The sequence below is a fragment of the Anomalospiza imberbis genome, chromosome 24, assembly GCF_031753505.1.
Source record: "Anomalospiza imberbis isolate Cuckoo-Finch-1a 21T00152 chromosome 24, ASM3175350v1, whole genome shotgun sequence".
Classification (NCBI taxonomy): Eukaryota; Metazoa; Chordata; class Aves; order Passeriformes; family Viduidae; genus Anomalospiza; species Anomalospiza imberbis.
This window is the reverse complement of record NC_089704.1, coordinates 6,657,864-6,676,965: the sequence shown is the minus strand read 5'-3', so window position 1 is coordinate 6,676,965 and position 19,102 is coordinate 6,657,864. Positions and strand designations below refer to the sequence as shown.

The following is a 19,102-nucleotide window of genomic DNA, read 5'->3' as shown; positions in this document are numbered from 1 at the left end:
TCAGATATCAAAAAGAAAAGACAAGACATGGTTTTGAGCACAAAACCCTCCAGAACTGCAGGACTGCCTGTTTCTTTGAAAGCTACTGACACATCCCAAGAGTTCCACTATCATCAACAAGGTTCATATAACTTGCTGGGAAGCAAAGCACTCAGCAACACTAAAATCCAACTGCATGACTATTTCCAGCATCTTTAATCCCAAAGTGAGCACGAAAGAGGAGCAGCACCACCTGTCAATGAAACCCAAAGAAGAAACAGAGGTTATGGGGGCTATTTTTCCATCGAGTTGGTCTCATTTATTCCTTTACTCCTCTTGTCAATGGAAAGTTTGCAGGCTGAAGGGCACCTCTCAGCTGAAACAAGAGAGTGTGGTGGCTATTTTCAGTTTACTGTAGTTGACCAAGTGCATTATCTGATTAAAGAATGCAATAAATGTACTTACCAAATATTTCCCCTCCACTGGCATACTCTGTCACCAGATATATCATCCGCTCCGTCTCCATAACCTGCACACAAGGACAGAGAAGTGACACATAAGGAGACTGCTGAGTGCAACGAGAAATAGCTCTAAAACCACCTATATTCCTTCTGTAACACACAGAACTGCTTTCATCAAATCCAAACTATAACCTTCCCGTGCTTCCCAGAGCCATGTGCAGGGATGGACAGGAGCTGGGGACAGTAAGGATGAAACAGCGACTTTCAAGCACTAAATCTGTAACTGCACATTACAATTCACCTGCACTTTCCTCCTCCTGGCCTGTTTCCCCTCCTGTTAGCATTTGCTCCCAGGTCTTGTCGTGTTCCAGCAGCCTGGGAGACTTCTCAGGGCTGCTACCCTGCTCTTCTCCCACCCTAAACAAAGCCAAGCCCCAAGTGTCACCTCTCCAGTATCACATCAAAAGCTCTAGATGGAATGGAACAGGTTTAAAAAGGTTTTTTGGCTCAAAAAAAAAAAAAAAAGATTTAAGGAGTAAGTTTGCAAAGAAGCACTCCCTGGGTACCTTGAAAGTGCCACAGTCCCCGTAAGCATCTCATCACACACGGTTTGGCCAAAGGAGCTAAACATTAACCTCTGTCACTTCTTCTCAGTTTTAACTCTTTGGAGTCCAAATAAAAGTTCATATCTCTCAAGAACAGATGAGAATCAGAGTCCTTTATTCCTCTGCTCCCATCACTCTGCTGCACCCTCCTCACAGAGAGGCACAACCAGCTACCTGTGTAAAGGGCAGACCACGTGGCTTCTGCCTCTGAGGGTTTTGTTTGCAGACAAAAAAACGTCAAACAAGCTGGAAAAAAAGTCTGTAAACAATATTCAAAAGCAGGTCTGCTGCCAGTATTGATCCCCTTCCAGGAAAGGGCTGAGGGCCTGGGGGCCACAGGGAGCTGGGCAGGGAGAGGAGAGCTCAGTCCTGCTCCCGGGTGAGATTTACTCCCTCCCTTAAAGTGAGAAGGGGAACCTGCATCCGGTTTCAACTGGGAAACTGAGAAGCACACAATGGCCATAAACGAGTGGCAGGAGGCCAGCCCACAGCGGAAGCATGATGTCCCAGAAAAGAGAAGGATTAGCTACACTTTCCCCCTGCCCCTCCAATCAAAGCACTTTGAGACCTTGAAAACATAAAGGGCTTTCCCAGATCCATGTAGAAGGAATGGAGGGATAGCTCTGGAGAAGTGCTAGTGCACAGTGTGGAGTCAAGGGACGGGAACTCCATGGCAGAATGCTCCTACCTGGTACAACCTGATGATATGTGGGTGGCAAAGCATCTTCATGATCTGAACTTCTCTAAATATCTTCTTCAGGTTCTCTTCATCCAGCTGAGTCTTATCAATGATCTTTATGGCAACCTGGCAGAGGGGAAACAGAAGAGGAGTTACTGACCCAGCTGCATTATCCACACAGCAGCTCCCTGCACCAGGGCTGATAAACCCCAGCAGGGATGGGAATGGGGGGCAGTGTCAGGCTTCTAACAATTGAGGTGTTTATTTATCTGTTTTAAACCAGAAGTGCTCTGTAATGCTATACTAATGGAGTTTAAACAAGTCTAAGTGCTTCCAGTCAGCTGCTCTCCAGCCTCCAAGATTTTCCCTCCACCTCCCTGGTGCTGGCAGCCCCTAGCTCCTTTGGGCATGGACTGTAGAGCCACCAGACTCCAAATGTGGAGACACTTCTGTACTAAGAATCACCTGTCCTCAAGTCCACTGGGCACCCTCTTTCATCCACACACAGACAGCAAGGACGGGAATCTTTTCCGGAATGCCAGGATGAACAGGAGAGAAAAGGCAGAGCGAAATCTTGATGGAGAAAACAGCTGAGAGGAAAAGCTGCTCTGCCTGGCAGAGGAACATCTGCCCTGCTGCTTCTAAATCAAATTTGAGCCTTTAGTGTCTTCCTCCCCACCACGAAACACCCCTGCGAGTGAGCAGCTCCAGTCTCAGGATTTGTGGGATGAGTTACCACCCCACAGCAAGTTTTCTCACTCGGAGAGGGCTCTCCCTGGGAAAAGAACCGCTTCTACAAATCTCCTGGTTGCTTTACTGGAGAGCCTAATTTACACAAGTCCTGCCCAAGAAGGCTGCAGGATCATGCAAAGGCCTGGGGAAGGGCATGCAAAGCAGCACTGCCACGAAAACCGCTGAGGATGCACAGCCAGAAAGATCTGACACAGAAATGCTTGGCTTGTCCCAGACCCCAGGGCTCAGTGGAGACAAGGACAAGTGCTCTGTGCACAGCAATGTACCAGGACCACGGGCACAAACCCACAGGGGCACACGACCTAAACACATGTCCCTCTCCTAGTGCCAGCCCCAAGGGCAGGGCTAAGGGATGCTCTCACAGGCACACACACACAACCAAACAAAAGCAGCTTCAGAACCTTTAAGGGAATCGTTCTTTAAGGGAACAATCTGAAGCACATGAAAATTAAGCCCCATATTTTATGATCAAATCCCTGCCAGAGCAATAACCGCCCTGCATGTGAGCAGAACCCAGCAGAGTCCCGAAAAGGCACCCAAGTACAATAAGCTGTTTCTTTCATTTGAAACCTTTAATTCAGAGCGCAGGAACGCTTCCAGCCTTCCAAGTCACTGAGCATGCTTCCTACAGCAGGAGCGGGAGCTGAACGGCAGCCAGGTCTGGCACTCGGTGCTGGGAGCTGCTGGCAGGAGCGGGGCTGGAGCCGAGGCATGAGGTGAAACGGCAGCAGGGGCTGCCAGGCACCGGGGCTGTGATTAACGGGGTGCAGAGCCCCGGGACCAGCCCAGCGCGGGATCCGCGCCGCAGGGATCCAAGCACAGCGCTCAGGAGCGGGCTGGGAAAGTTGAGAGAGCCAGAGGGGGATTGGGATGCACTCTCCACATGCTTTTCACCCAAGGTTTTCTTGCAAGAAGAGGCTTTTGTAAAGCTTGAGCATAAATACACATAAAAGCTAAGAGACGCTTCCTCCGAGAGCAAAGCCAAGATGTCTACCCAGAGACATGAGTCATTTTCAGGCCCAGAGACGTAAATGAAAATCCACAGATCTGGAGTATTCCTAAGCTCCTTACTCATTCTCAGCTCTATATTTGCTCTAAGGAACTCTCATTTCCCAGCTTAATTATATGGCTCGAGCTGACACTCTCAGCCAAGTTCAAGGTATGCAGAGCATCTGATTGCACCCAACTTGGTCAGTAGGGCCAGACACAACAGAACTGAATTCCTCTGGTTTTCCCTGATAACCCGGGGCAGGGAGGACCAGGCTGCCAGCTCCCCTGTCTCCTTGTGACGCTGCGGGATTTACACGCGGTGAGCGAAACTCCACACCCACAAGACACACAATACCTGGATGGGGAGCAAAGCCAGACCAACAGAGCTCAGGAGATGTTCTTCTTGAGAAGGACCCCATCCCGAGCTCAGCCAAGCAGCCCCAAACCCAAACCCACCCTCAGCAGTTACACGGAGCAGAGACCTGAAGGGGGTTTCTTCCAAATGTTTTCATTCCATACAAATGCCTCCAGCAACTGATGCAACATGAAAGGCAAAAATCTCCTGAAAAATCCTGGGGAAACCACCTCGTGCTCCAGTTTCAGGAAATGCAGAGCTTCCTCAGGACCCTGCGAGGGTGGAAGTAGGAAATCCCCTCTGCCCTGGGCAGCAGGGACACGCAGGGAATTTCAGGGATGGGGGCTGATCTTCCAGCCCAGGCTCTACAGGGGATCTGCACTTGGTCTGTTCCAGAGCTTTGCTCTTTGGGTTCTTTTGGAGAATCACTACTTTTCCAGAGGGAAGGACTGGTTTAAAGGTTTTCCAGAACAGATCAGGTTGGTTTCTCCATTCCTGCATGTCCTAGCTGGCTAGTATTTTCCCTCGAAAGATGATTTGGGATTTCAACAGAAAAGGGACTGGCTGAGGTCCTTGTGTTGCACCAGCCACACCGACTCCATCTAAAGCTCAAGGGCTGGCCACAATGAATTCAGCCCTTTATTTTATTATTTATTTATTTATTGGAGACTATAAATTGGAGAAAAACAACCAAACAAAAGGATCTTTAGGATCTTTAAGGGAAAAATCTAAAGCACATGAAAACAAACCTTCATATTTTATGATAGAATCCTTGTCAGGGCGATAACTGCCCTGCCTCCAAATCTATGTGTGTGTGTATATATATAATTATTTGAGCAAAAATAATCAGTTTCAATTAAAATAAACCCCAAACCCCAAAATCGAACACCACATAAAATAGAGAGGAAGACTAAACATCATTAAGTAAAGCAAAAATTCAGGCACAAGTAGAAGTGGAAGAAAACCATGATCTAAATTCTCCAACAATGAAATACTCTAAAAAAGGAGTCTGAGAAATTAACTATTCTTTTATCAGAAGTTAATGAAGCTTACAGGCAGGAGGATAAATGCCAAGCCTGGAGCATGCATGCTGCTACCAATTAACAAAATGTTCCTGCCACTTGTAAACAGTTCATTTATTCCTTCTTGCATCCAAGTAAAACTTGCACTAGCAATTTGGGGAAGGAATTGTTACTTGGGAGAAACGACAAGTTGCTAAAAACAATTGGTGGAGAGCAGGTAAGGCGTTCAAAGTGACAGCTGCAGGTTGCAGGTGGCTCGTTCATTGTTTTTCCAGATTTTTCTTCTCCTGGCGCACCTCAGCTGAACACTGCTCTGTAATTCCTGTGATCCTAAAGCTGTGCTCAGTGTATGTGCACGCTAGGCAAAAGCCTTGCGGGGAGGAGTGGAAATTCCAACCACATGAAAGCAGAAGGGGTAGTTGGGAAATGGAAGGAGGGGTACCGAAACTCTGGAAGGCCAAAAGGGAGCACCCAGATATCCCTAGTGCCAGCACATCCCTCTGCATCCCACGGGAAGCCAGGAGGGACGGATGGCACATGTCAGGCCAAGGCAGCAAGGTGGCCTCAGTCACCCCAGGATGCTCAGAGATGTGAGCTCCTGGGGAGGAGCCCAGGCTGCCCCTCTGCCCTGAGCACCGACCACTTCCTCCAGCCCAGCACACAAAGCCTTGACAATTCTTGCTCTCAAAATCACAGGATTCTCCTACAGTTCCCAAAGTGTAACATAAACAACATCATCAATTCCTATTTTGCTCTGAGATACCAGATTTTCAAATTTGGCAGCAAGCAGAGGTGAATATGCCAAGGTGAGGGGCTCTGAAACAAGGCACAGGGCTTGGAATAGGAGAGAGGAGAATATCAACTCGCAGGAGTTAAAATTTATATGGACGTCTTGTTTCTCAGCTGAGTGTGGATAACAATCCAGACAGACTTCCTTGAATCCACAGTGCCCTGCCAAGAGGAAGGGAAATGAACTGCTGGGTGCCCAGGCGGATGGGCAGGGAGAAGACAGCCACTGTGCCCTGCACTGCTCCAGCTGCTTGGAAAGGCTCTGAGAGAGAAAGAGGTGGAAGCACGGTCTGTTTTCAGTGGAAAGGAGCCATGGGACACTGCTTCCTTTTATTCCTGTGCTGTGAACAAAGGAACAAGCCACAGACCCTGGCCTGGGCTAAAATCTGCTCCTTCATGTCATACATCTCCTTGGATCTAATTATAATCTAATGATAAATAAAATTTCCTGCATGAGTGACCATTCCATAAAGAAATCACCTTTTCCTTTTTAGTTCAGTTGTTTCTGCAGTGGCCTGAGTGAAAATCAGAAACTCCCACTTCTTCCAAAAGGAGCCCATGTGCTCAGTGTGATCAGTGATCGCTGTAAAAGTGTAATTATGGCAGTGGCATTCCTGTAAATCAGCACGGATCTCCTCCATGGAATGGGAGCCAACAGATGGCACCGGCAAACCGACTGCATTGAGAAAATCAACATGTTTATTTGGGAGCAAGACATTTCCTAGAACTGTCCTGGGGAGTCCTCCTGCTCCAGATTCCTCCTGGAAAACACTCAGTAAACAGTCCCTGGGTGTCCTCTGCCATGGATGGAGGTGTCCCTGCAGCTCGGCTCCGGTGTCACCCCGAGGGCACAGGGCAGACTGCAGCCACACGGAGAGCTGTCACCACAGAGGGTCTCTGGAATAAATGAATAAGCCTGGAGAAGGCTCATCCACCCGAATTCCTCCTGCATTTGCAGTTAGCAAAGGAGCCCCCTCCTCCCTGTCCACCGCAGCCCTCCTGGGCTGACAACGTGAGCTGTCAGAGGGGCTGACAGGGAACAACTCTTCCAGCTGCTCCTGCCTGCCACAAACACTTGGGAAGCTCGGGAACACGGCCTGTTTGGATTAAGCAGCTGCTGGAGGGGTAAAAATCACTCCTGTTAGCAGATACCAGAGCTGCACAGGAGAGCTCCAGCAGCAGAGACCAGAATTACAACGGAGAAGGGGAAAACCAGAGGGATAAGGAAGCACACACTGGAGATATGTATATGAGCCACACGCAGAGGCACTCAGCTGGCATATGGACACACGGCTGTGATAAAAACACAACGTCAACTCCAGGCTACTGCAGGTCGTGTCCTTCTCGGGAGCTCTGCTGGGTGGATGTCACTCCACAGCATCGCCGTGCATCCGTATGGACACTCGGATGGCAGAGGCACATGTTTCTTGGGCAAGCTGTCAGCACAAGCCTGCTGGTGTGTTTGGGGTCACCAAAAGGGAGCTCCCTCCATGCAAATAGGCAATTTGTACAGTTTTCACTCCTAAGAGAGCGCTCGACAAAAAGGAAGCGCTGCCGCTGCCGATTCCCAGACTTCTCTTGGCAAGCTCATGGGTAACACAGGGGTATCTCCTCCTCGGAGTTAACCAACCAGCAGAACCTACCTAAGTCAAAGTGATACGGCAAATAAAACTAGGCCAGTCTGCAGCAACATCAGTGGCTTTTGGAGGTGGCACAAATGCAAATATTGGCAGGAAACTGTGGACGAAGATGTGCTCAGAGAAGCTGCATTTGCTCAGGAAGGAAGTTCTCACCTTGTCCACATCCCTCTGCACAATCAATGCAGGGACTTGTGTCTTGCACAAGGTGAAGAAAATACTGATGGTGTTACGAGAAAAGTCAATACATCCAAATCCTCTTGGCCGGCTGCAATGTTAATACCCGGCTTGTGTGAGCAGCGTGCTCTGCCACGACCTTTCCTTGTCCCAGCGGGAGCACAGCTGGGATTTCAGTGGCCAAAGCACAAACCCCACATTCACATCCATGGCTCAGAGAACCAGACACACCCAGGTAAGGAAATCTCATCATTTCAGGGCATGTACAGCAGCTTAAAATGTCACAGGACAGGAAGCTCACCCCCAAGGATCCTGGCCTTTATCCGTGCTGCATTCCTCCTTTCCCAGTCCTGGATTAGCCTATGCCAGCAGCTGCAGCTTCTTTTTTCCAACAGAAGCCATCAAAAAGGCCCGAGAGGTAAGTGCCCCCCCATCTGACACTTGCTGCTTCACAGCAGCAGCCTCAGTGCCAGTTCAATGGTAATTTAATCCCAAATGCAAACTCTTTCCCATTCTGGAAGCTGCAAGGGATGACAGGTAAATTCCGTCATGTTCAGCCACAGCATAGCTGTGTAAATAATGTCCTGCCAGCCACGAGAAAGCTTGGTCACATTGCTAGAGCCCTACTTGTCACACTCACCTGGATGCCAGGTCCCAAACCCTCCTGGAGAGCTTCTCCTCATTATTTTATCACCTGGGGCAACAGCGGGAAACAACAGAGACTTGGAGTTACCTGCCCTGGCTGACACACACTACATCAGAGCATGCTGAACAGCATCAAGGGCTTTGGGATTGCAGAGAAAGGCACAGGAAAGGGAGCTGGAGATGCCAATTAGATAAACAAACCATCCTGGTGCACGAAGAACCTCCCGCTGCAAACGGGAGGCGCTGCGAGGGCGAGCTCCGTGAATCATCACCTCGGGCTGCAAACACAGACCTGGGAAGAGGCCGAGCACAAGGACAGGCCACAGTACTCCACACAGGGCTGGGAAGAGCGTATCCAGGCTGTATGGAATTACCACATATCCCCACAAAACCTGATGGCTGCTCGGCAAGTTCCCTGGGCTTCAGGCTGAGCAGGACTCAGAGGACCAAGCAGCGACCAAGGAGGTCAGCCACGCACAGCTTAAGAACAGGAATCCCTTAAGCTACACCACATCTACTTCTAGCCCTTATCCTTCTTAATGACAAGATTTCCAGCGCTTCTTAAAGTTCTGATCAGACACTGAATCTTCTGGTCCCTGCCAGTGCTGCCTTTTTCTCCTGGGCTACAGCAAGAGACTCCACGGGATTGAGCCGAAGGCAGAGCAAGTCTCAGCACAGCAGACTGCAGGTAGCCACACCTAACCACCTCAAACACAGCACGGGATAGCCACACCATTCCTGTCTGCTGAATTCCACCGGCTTCACACCGTGCCCTGTCTGCATTCCCACTGACCTCCCTGTCTCTTCATTTCGCACTCTGTTACAGGAGAAAACCCCTCCAGCCCCAACAGCTTCAGCTGGCATTTATGCCAGTAATTTGTTTTTAGTTCAGAAGCCTTGTAAAATTCCTGTAATGCTTCCCAGATGCAAGGCTGAGAACTTCACAGGACTCAGAACGTGAATTAGAGGTTGTATGGAAAATTATTTATCCTGGTGAGGGAAGAGAGCAAACCACACGGACAAATGCCAGCCTACAGTGAGCACTGCCACCCTGAAACACGTCCACATGTCCATCCACAGAGAGCAGGCACCAAGAGCTGCACGCCTGGGAGGACAGTTCATCAAGCTCCTCCATACTTGGACCATAAAAGCAGAATATCTAAGAACAAGTATTAAAAATCAGCTTAAGCCAGAGGAAAAGAGGCTGAAGTAAAAGGCAGGTTGTAAAAGCTCCTGCTTGTAGCATTAGCAGGAATTCTAGTGGGATGTAGCAGGACACTGCTGAGCAGAAGGAACGAAGGCTGAGCCCTGAGCACGGCTGTGGTGCAGCCCCACGATCTGCTGACAGTCTGCAGCTCTACCTCCATGGCTTCCATGCAAATTAACAGCACTCTTGGCACTTACTACACAAAGACTGCACTCGATAATTAAAACCGGTTTTTGAATGCACTTGAACTAGTGCAGAAGCTCACGGAGGTGCATTTAAATCACTGCAAACTGGTTTACTAACAAATGTGATGTGAAAAGCAGAGCCCGGTCACGTAAGCTCGACTGTTTGGCCGAGGAGGCTCAGCTCCAGCCTCTGTGACAGCAGATGGGAACGCTGCAGTTCTGCTCAGGCCTGACTGCACTCCTGCTTGAGCTACAGCTCGGCCTCCCAGCCACCTGCAGGCAAGCAAAGCCAAGAGGTGAATCAAACCTGGGAGGACACTTGCCCACCTTGGTCCCCTTCCAGTCCAGGTCGCCCGTTCAAGCCACTTGCTTAATTGTTCTCCCCTCAATTCAAGCACCACGGCCTAAACATCCCATGGAGACAAATCCAGTTCAGCTTACCAGCACCTTGAATACCCATTTGTCAGTATTATCTCAGGAGATGTCAGTTGAACACTGCAACTGACTCTGTGCAGGATTCTGCTAACAAACCTCCCCCGAGACTGCCACCGAATCATTTAAAGAATCCCAGAATCACTGAGGTTGGAAAAGCCCTCTGAGATCATTGAATCCAACCTGTGCCCCATCCCCACCTTGTCACCGGCCCAGAGCACTGAGTGCCATGTCCAGCCCTTCCTTGGACACCTCCAGGGATTCCACCTCCTCCTGGGCAGCCCCTTCCAATACCTGTCAGGAATTTGTAGAGAATCAGAGGGTCCCTCCTGAGCCTCCTTTTCTCCAGGCTGAGCCCCCCCAGCTCCCTCAGCTGCTCCTCATGCCTTACTCTCCAGCCTTGGAGAGAGTTGCTTAGCAGCAGAGTTTTGGAAATGTATTTGCACGGAGGAAGAAATCTGTGACAGGAGGAGATGCATCAGGAATGCTGCTGTGGAACAGAGCCCCAGCAGAGACCATCCCCAAGAGCAGAGGGGCCACAAGACACGGAGTCGACCTGCCAGGTTTCATGGGAAAGGCCTGGCTCAAACATCAAGACAAGCCTTTAAAAAGCTGCCAGGATATTACAGCAAGCAGGTTTTGAAAGTGTTACACAAAGTTCCCTGGATTGTCATTTTGCTCTAATTCAGTCGTGACCTAAAAATGCAAGTGACAGGGAAAAATAGTGCATTTCAGGTACAGAGTGTACAGTCAGAGGCAGGTTTGAATTACTGGATTATAAAATAACACAGAGCTCAGAAATAAGGAAATTTAGAAGCTGGTGTGCATGAAGTGATCTGTTGAGAACACACTGTTAGGGTTTGGATTTTTTTAAGCAATGCTTATCTTGCAAAGAACACTGCTTGGACTGAGAGGGCTCCTGAGAGGAAATAACTCGCCTCACTCCTGTCTAACCCGTATGGAGCACCCAGCACTGCAGCACGAGTTGAGAGTAGCTATTTTGTAATGACAGAAAATGGCTATTTTTTAATGACAAAACCAACACACATAGCAGGAGCGCCCTTGGCTGGGCTCCCCAGCCTGCCGTGCACCACAGAAATCCTCCTGTTGTAAACTGCATCCTGGGAAAACACCTGGCACTGCACCAGGACATACAGCACAACCACAGAGTCATCTGGGCTGGAAAAGTCCTCCAGGAGCATCGAGTCCAAGCTGTGCCCAATCCCCACCTTGTCATCCAGCCCAGAGCGCCGAGTGCCACATCCAGGCATTCCTTGGACATCTCCAGGGATGGGCATTCCAAACCTCCCTGGGCAGCCCCTTCCAATGTTCAATAACCCCTTCCGTGAAGAAATTCCTCCTCATGTCCAACCTGACCCTCCCTGGCACAGCTTGGGGCTATCACATCCTCTCATCCTGCTGCTGGTTGCCTGGGAGAAGCTGCCAGAGCCAAAGGGAGCCTTTGCACCGGCTTCCAGTGGATTTCCTGAGGCTCCCTAAGGGTTAAAGCCAAGGACTTCTGGAAGATATTAAGCACCAATGTCTTGGCTTCCCTTCTGCAAACAGCAACAAGCTCCAGAGGAATCTGTCATCCCATATAACAATCCCTTTCACTCAGCCCCAGCAGCCCGTTCCTGCTCCTTGCCGCAGCCCCAGCGCGGTGGTGGCTCCGTGCTGGGCTCCTGCTCCGGATCCTGCCCACATTCCAGGGAGGAGGCCGGGCTCTGCAGCGGCGCCGGCATGCACGGGAGCTGCAATGTGCACGTACGTTGTGTGCAGCTCCATTCGCCAGGGGAACAGCTCCTGGTTACACGAGAGGGCTGCAGGAACGCTAAATATCACCCTGGGATCGCCACACAAAATCTGAAGTGACGGAGAGGATGGAAGGAATCACTGCTCCTCTTCACGTGCCATCAGATCCATTTGGGAAGATGGGATTCTGGGCCGTGAAACAGAATTGCACAGGTATTTTCCTAATATTGGGTCTTTTCTATACCAAACTAGCTGGATGTTCAAAACAAGCCAAAAGCAACAGCCACACACTTACAGAGAAGGAATTTTCCCCCAATATCGAAGATTTCAAATGCATCAAATGCCTTTTATTCAGTATTTATGACTTCCGTGTGCATCATCCTGCTGCTGGCAGAGACTGCAAACACTGCTCCCTTGCCAGCACCTCTGAGATCACAACCAGGAGGTGACACCACCACCTCTAGCTCTAGGATTATTTTCAAGGTGCCAATTGCATTAACACTGCGGGACCTGGAGCACACTGAGCTGGAAGGGGCCGAGATTCTGCCAGGGAAGCGAGGAATAAAGCACGGTGCCAGATCTAGATGATACACTGAGGAATTTTTAGACGCTGCGTTTGCAGCAGGAGCCTTTGTGCAGTTTGCCACGATCAGATGGCAGTTTCTATGGGAACAAACAAGCAGTGGCCCTGTCACAAGATGTCTTGTAGAGACACTGATGAAGGCATTGAGTCTCAGCAAAGTTTCTTATGCTGCAGTGCAGCCTGGCAAAGATACTCCAGCTCAGGTTTATCAGCTTGGGAGGCAGAACTATCAGGATACACCCGAAGTATTTTCAGTACAAAGTCAGGGCAGTTGCTGCACTCAAAATTTTGAATCCAGCCTTTGTGTGCACATGAAGCTTTGGAAGGCTGCAGTTTGCCTCTCAGACACTCCTCCATCAATAATGATGTTTGTTACGTGCCACAAAACCCAGTCACTGGAGTCTGTGCTTGGCTCCAAAAGCAATAGAAATGATCAAACTAGAGAGACACTATTTTTTAGCTTCAAATATCAAAATTTTCATCAGCCAGAAGACTACAGCAGAAAGCAATTTTCTTCTCAAAACCACTGCTTCTATTTACCATCCCCACCCCTTAAGTTAATTAAAAATCCTTCAATTAGCTGATTTAGGGAGGGTTAATGTTATTGTCAGGAAGACTGGTTCCCCTGGGCCTGAAAACAACTGTGGCTGCCTCCAGCCCCCGATCACACAGAACATTTTCAGACTCAAAGGTTCCTGAGTATCACCACCCCTCACTCCAGAACTGTTATGAAATGGAGTGGAAATTTTTAGAAAGAGAAGCCAAAAGTGAAACTGTGAGGAATGCAGGCTTCAACACATTAACCCTCAACAACCAAGATAAACCACATCCAAGCGACGCAGAGTCCCTTCCTCACCCTCATCTTGCCCAGGCTTTGCAGGAGAAGCAAACCAAATTGTGCCAGCATTAGCACCACGGATTTACCCCCCGTTAGGTGGGAGAAGCACTGGCTGCCCCCAGCCTTCTGCCTGCCCTCAGCAGAGTTTAAAACAAAGGAAGATGAAAGGTTGGCAGCTTGGGTCTGATCGCAAAGTCCGGCTTAAAATAAACTGATGTTCTACAGCAGTATTACCTGAGCGAAGGCAGAAATTCCCTCACTTTTAGCAAGGGAGAATCAGGGACTCTCATTCCAGCTCGCTGAGGACAAAACACCCTTGCAGTCATTTCCACCAAGACCTCCCAGTGATGTCAGAACACAGGAGCTGCCTCTTGGAACTTTAGGAAGTTTCTGCTCCCCCCAAAACCACAAAGATTTGCTTGAAATTTGAATTTGTTTCATAACAAAGCAAGCTTGACAGAAGTATCTTCGACAGCAGTAACTGCACAGACCAACTTGTTAAAGAATCACCTTTCACTTGGGCACGGAACTGAATTACAACACTAGAGAAGTCTACGAGCCACTTCCAACAAGACTATCTGATTTCCCTTATCAGCAGAAATGACTTAAACCCACAGATTACATGCTCAGGAGCTGAAAACCTACTTCAAAGCCAAAGCATGATCCAGCCCCGGGCTCTCAGGGCCGCGTGGCACAGCTCGGTGTGAGCAAAAGGGCACCCAGACTCTGCCCTGTGCCAGGGCTGCCAAAGCCACCCCAGGAGCCTGGCTCACAGGCAGGGCAGCCACCTGGGACACAGGCTGGGTGTTACTCCGTGGCAGAGGATGCACCTCGGGCTCATGATTCACTTTCTGTGCAAGCCGCACACCGAGGAGGGAATTCAGGTCTGGACGGGCAACTGGAGCGTCCCACTCACCAGCCCAGCCAGGCCCGCAGGTGTCACACACGGCCACTGGCCCCAGGCTGGTGACAGCACGTGGCAAAGGGCCAAAGATCAAACGGCAGTGGGTGTCACTCTGATCCCTGCTGCTCCAGCCATGCAAATCAAACTCGTTCCTGGTGCCAACAGGCAGCACCAAGGGCTCAGGTGCCCCGAGAGTTCGGAGGGAGATCCTGCCCTCGGCACCAGCACAGCCCTCACGTGAGACAAGTAACCATGGCTGTCACCAGCTCTCAAAGCAGGGGACAATGGAGTATTTTTGGAGCACAGACACTGCTATTTTGAAAGCACTTCGGCGCTGTAGTACCCAAATTCTAATTGTGGCTGCTGCTTTGCTTTGCCACCATAAATCCTGTTCCGAGGGAGTAAGACAGCAGCCAATACATGAGCGTAGGCATTGCACAACTGGGCTTCTACGAGCACTTGGTGTGAAGAATAATGTTCTTAAAAGATTTAATTTCTAGGGAATGTTTAAATACTGAAGAGTAAACAGTGAGTCAGAGACACGCACTAAATACAGGTAAATGCAGCAGGGGCACGTGGAAGCAAAGCCACAGCCTGGAATTCTCTCAATGCCTCTCCTTGTACATGGGAAATTCAAGGCCCACAGAGGACAAAGCCTCTTTTATATGTGCAGAAACTGCAAGAAAACAAAAACCAAACAAATACAGCCAACCTACAGATCCGTTTGGGGGTCTTAAACCAAGTCTGCAGCATACATCTTGGCGTGTCTGAGTTTTGGGTATTTGAGCTGTTCCACACGTACAAAGCCCAGGGCAGGCAGTGAGTACTCACAGCTCACAGGACCACTGAGTAACAGCAGCACAGAGGAGATGGGCCCCTGGCCACTGCAACTGCCTGGGGAACTGCTGTGCATCTCTGGGGTGCACCAGTGCCTCTGAGCAGCACTGCTCCCCTCCACACACATGCACCGAGCTCAAACACGTCGCTTTTCCCTCATCACAGTACTTCCTACTTCTTCCAAGCAGCAGGTCAGGACTTATTGCACCAGGACACTGACCACACGTTTCCATTTGCTTTCAGTAGAACAAAAATATTTACTTTCACAAGCACAAGCTGATGTGCTACTAAATCATTTCACTTAGCCTAGACCTAACAGTCCAGTGAGGGCCATGGAACAGCAAAAGAACTGCATATTAAGGTGACCCTCCAGTGCCCACAGCCACAAAACAGAGGTGTGTCTTCCCTGTCCGCACAGCCCATGGCACTTTCTGATCCCAGACTACCCTTCCCAAGGTGCAGCAGCAGGAACTGATGCCACCTGGCAGCATCCAGCAGGAGCCGGGAGCACATCACGGCTCGTGTTAACCCCCTCACACGGGGAAAGGCACAGCTGGGGCTCACAAAACCCCTGTCACTTCAGCAACAGCACGGGTCAGTCCCAGGCAGGGCTTTCCCTGACCACCGGGGGTTGCCCAGAGCCTGCCCAGCCCCGTGTCCCAACAAAGCCCAAACCACTCTCAGCCAAGGGATTTTTGCCTCCTCAGAAGGGAAAAGGGACCATAGATAGTTCACTGCAAACTTGGCAGGCCATGTGGGAATAGATACAGCCAGGGTGGGCAAGCTGGAGCCAGGAGAACAATTTTGGCTCCTAAACTAGAAGCCTGAAAAATTGGAAGTGGCGCTCCATTTGTTTAAATTACCTTCTGAAACCATGCTCCATATGTGGGAATGAACAGTCACTCTGGTAGCCCTAAACACAACCAGGAGTAAATTGTTCCAAGATGCGCATCTGCGCTTACCAAAGATCAGACAGAAGGGCTGCCAAGGCAGGGCTTCATTTCCTTACAGGACTTTGTTTTAAGAACTCTTAACTGAAAATGGCAGCCCAGAAAGGTGCCGTGTACGGAACAGACCACCATCACCCCTGCCTCAGCAAATAAAGGTCTCAGTCTGTCCTGCTGCCTTGGAATCACAGAATTGTCTAGGTTGGAAAAGCCCTCTAAGATCAGTCCAGTGACACTGCCGAGGCCACCACCAACCCATGTCCCCAGGTGCAACATCTACATGGCTTTAAAACACCTCCAGAGATGGGGACTCCACCACTGCCCTGGGCAGCTGTTCCAGGGCTGGACAATGCTTTCGGTGAGAAAATTTTCCTTAATATCTAAATCTCCCTTGGCACAACTTGGGGCTGTTTCCTCTCCTCCTGTCCCTGCTCCCTGGGAGCAGAGCCCGACCCCTCCCGGCTGTCCCCTCCTGTCAGGGAGTTGTGCAGAGCTACAAGGACCCCCCTGAGCCTCCTTTTCTCCAGACTGAGCCTCACCTGCTCCTGGAGCTCCAGACCCTTCCCCAGCTCCACTGCCTTTCTCTGCACAGGCTCCAGCCCCTCAGTGTCACTCAGAAAGCAGTTTTTTGCTTTTTTGCACATCCACACTAAACCACAATAAAATTCAAAGTCCAGATGCAACTCGAAGTGACTCTTTCTTATCATAAGGGTGATGAGAGTCCCATCTTGAGGGAGGGAGCCTGCTCCATCCCTGTGAACACAAAGCCAGCGCAGGGCAGGTTTGTCACACACAGTTTTTTACGTGGCCCTGGAGCTCGATGCTTTAAAGCCCTCCTGCCTGGGCTGTACAGTCAGAGGGGACTGCAGGCAGCAGCTCATACTGTACGGCTATCGGGTGACGTGCCCAGTAAAACAAGCTGCCTGCCTTCTAAACCTGGACTATCACAAGACCACTACATAAATGTCAGCAGCGCCCGCTCGCACCCCGCCCCGCAGCCAAAACACCGAGTGTGCCCCAAAACCTGCAAGGGATTAGGCCCAGACCTTCTGCATCGAGTCCTCATTTATAACTCTGCTTATGTGGGGACATGCACACTGCTCAGGGCATGTCCAGAGAGCATCTGGAGTGCCTGGAGTAGGAGAGGTGCGCAGTTGATTTTCCCTGACCAGTCCTGGGCAAGGGATTTATTGCAGCTGTACAAGAAAGTGTGGAAAAGTGCAGCAATGCAGAAACACTGCCTTGCTTATTCACTTATTCACATTGTTATCAACATTTACCCAAATTATTTCCTTGCTTCTGTGTCCAGGGAAGGGAACGGAGATGGGAAGGGGCTGGAGCCCCAGGGGCAGCTGAGGGAGCTGGGAAAGGGGCTCAGCCTGGAGAAAAGGGGGCTCGGGGGGGATCTTCTGGCTCTGCACAACTCCTGACAGGAGGGGACAGCTGGGAGGGATTTGGGATTTTATCCCAGGGAACAGGGACAGGAGGAGAGGGAACAGCCTCAGGCTGGGCCAGGGAAGGCTCAGGTTGGACACCAGCAGGAATTTCTCCATGGAAAGGGTGCTCAGGCCTTGGCAGGGGCTGCCCAGGGAGGTTTGGAGTGCCCATCCCTGGAGGTGTCCAAGGAAGGCCTGGATGTGGCACTCAGTGCTCTGGGCTGGGCACAAGGTGGGGATGGGGCACAGCTTGGACTCAGTGGTCCTGGGGATCTTTCCCAACCTCAGGGATTCTGGGATTCTGTGAAATATTGAGTGCTCAGCTTCAGGGAGCTGATTTACACCTTAACCGAATTCTTCCCCCCTTAAGCATTTTTAACCATTTAAGACACCTGCAACAGCTGAAACCCCAAAGAAAATGGTGATGCTATAGGGAAAAAAAGGCATTAGGGCTGGATAAAGGTTCCCGGGCTGCAAGCCTTGCAGAGCCGTCCACGAGAGCTGTGCAGCTCTGCTGAGCACATACTGAACCAATTACACAGGAGCCTCCCAAGACCCACACAACCTCGGGAGCTATCACATTATAGATCCTTATGTAAGGCACAGTGACGTAAATCCAGGCTCCCTTGACACACGGAGGGTGCGAGATGAGCGAGCCTGCAGGAATTTCAGATCATATTTCCCATCTCCCCTATTCATTCATTTGTATCATTTGCCATGACCTTGCTCTCCAGGGACATATATCACCAGGAGGAGATAAATGAGATTTCTATTCATTTGAACGACAGCAGCAAGAAACTAAAGGCACTGTCTCACCAGGCTGATTAGTATTTTTTCTCTCTTTAAATGCAGATGAAAACAAAGGCTTATTTACCAGCTGCAGGACTGGCCACACTAACTGATGGCTGCTCTCGGTGCCAGCAACCAGATCAGCTTATTTCAGTTCAATCCCAGCACCAGGATGCAGGAAGATGTCAGCCACCAGGAGAGAGGAGATCCTGCATGCCCAAGGATTGCTTTTTACTTGTTCAGAGCATGCAAGAGGAATGCTCAGGCCAGGACTGCTCTCCACAGCCTGCATGGAACATGCAGAGTCCTCCTCCAGCCCAGCTGGGTGAGGGGTGCTGCTCCCCAAACCACAGTATGTACTGTCACTTTTCCAGGAAAATCATCCTCAGCAAGGCATCTGTCCTGGGTCTCTGCCCCATGCAGTTACAGCTATGCTAAGCTGGGGTAGTGAGGAGAGTCAAGAGTTGAGTGGAGCCAGCACAGCCAGAGGTTTGTGTGGTGCAGGAGAACTTTTGTCTCTGCAGCAACGAGCTCTGTCGTGTTAGCCTGAGTTTCTATGATTCAGGTACAAAATGAAAATGAGTTTCTATTCTAGCACGTACCAAAAATTCCATAAACGCAACAACTGCCTCAGGAAAAACGCGAATTTTTCCCTGGTTGCAGAATGTGGTAGAATCTCAGACAATAAATGTGATATCTGAGATAACTATAATGGTGCAGGACCAATACGTGGACCTTGTAAAGAGCCCACAAGGCTGATGGGGAGCCAGTCACTGCCATCAGCAAGGCTCCACAAAAACTTATTTCCTGCAAGCCACAGCTTCTATGCCTCACGTTCCTCTGCTCATTCCCAGACACAACCAGCAGGCTCCGAGGTCAAGCTATAAAAGCTGCTATAAAGTCATTAGCTGCACCCTCAGATCACACAGCCGTGTATCCCGGGGAGCTGCACAACACAGGGCCATCATTCCAGCATGATTAACAACTCGGAGATGTTTAAAATTACAAAAAAAGTCACGTTAAGAGGAGATAAGTGTTTAAATAATAGGTTCAGACCCTAACACAGGTGAATACAGCTGCAGGGCCAGCTCACAGGGGTG

General features: G+C 50.1%; 2 protein-coding genes across 5 annotated transcripts in view; one reads left to right on the top strand and one right to left on the bottom strand.

Annotated features, from left to right (window-relative positions):
- SIDT2 (SID1 transmembrane family member 2) overlaps positions 1-19,102 on the top strand; it is a 207,468-nt gene that overhangs the window by 153,230 nt on the left and 35,136 nt on the right. The gene's annotated exons all lie outside the window — the stretch shown is intronic.
- Positions 1-19,102, bottom strand: part of SIK3 (SIK family kinase 3) — a 69,739-nt gene that overhangs the window by 32,095 nt on the left and 18,542 nt on the right. For all 4 annotated transcript variants that reach the window (XM_068172088.1, XM_068172090.1, XM_068172089.1 and 1 more), the window contains exons 2-3: positions 1,734-1,850; positions 445-508 (exon numbers count right to left, since the gene is read on the bottom strand). In XM_068172088.1, the coding sequence (XP_068028189.1) occupies positions 445-508; positions 1,734-1,850 (181 nt within the window). The remainder of the gene's footprint in view (positions 1-444; positions 509-1,733; positions 1,851-19,102) is intronic.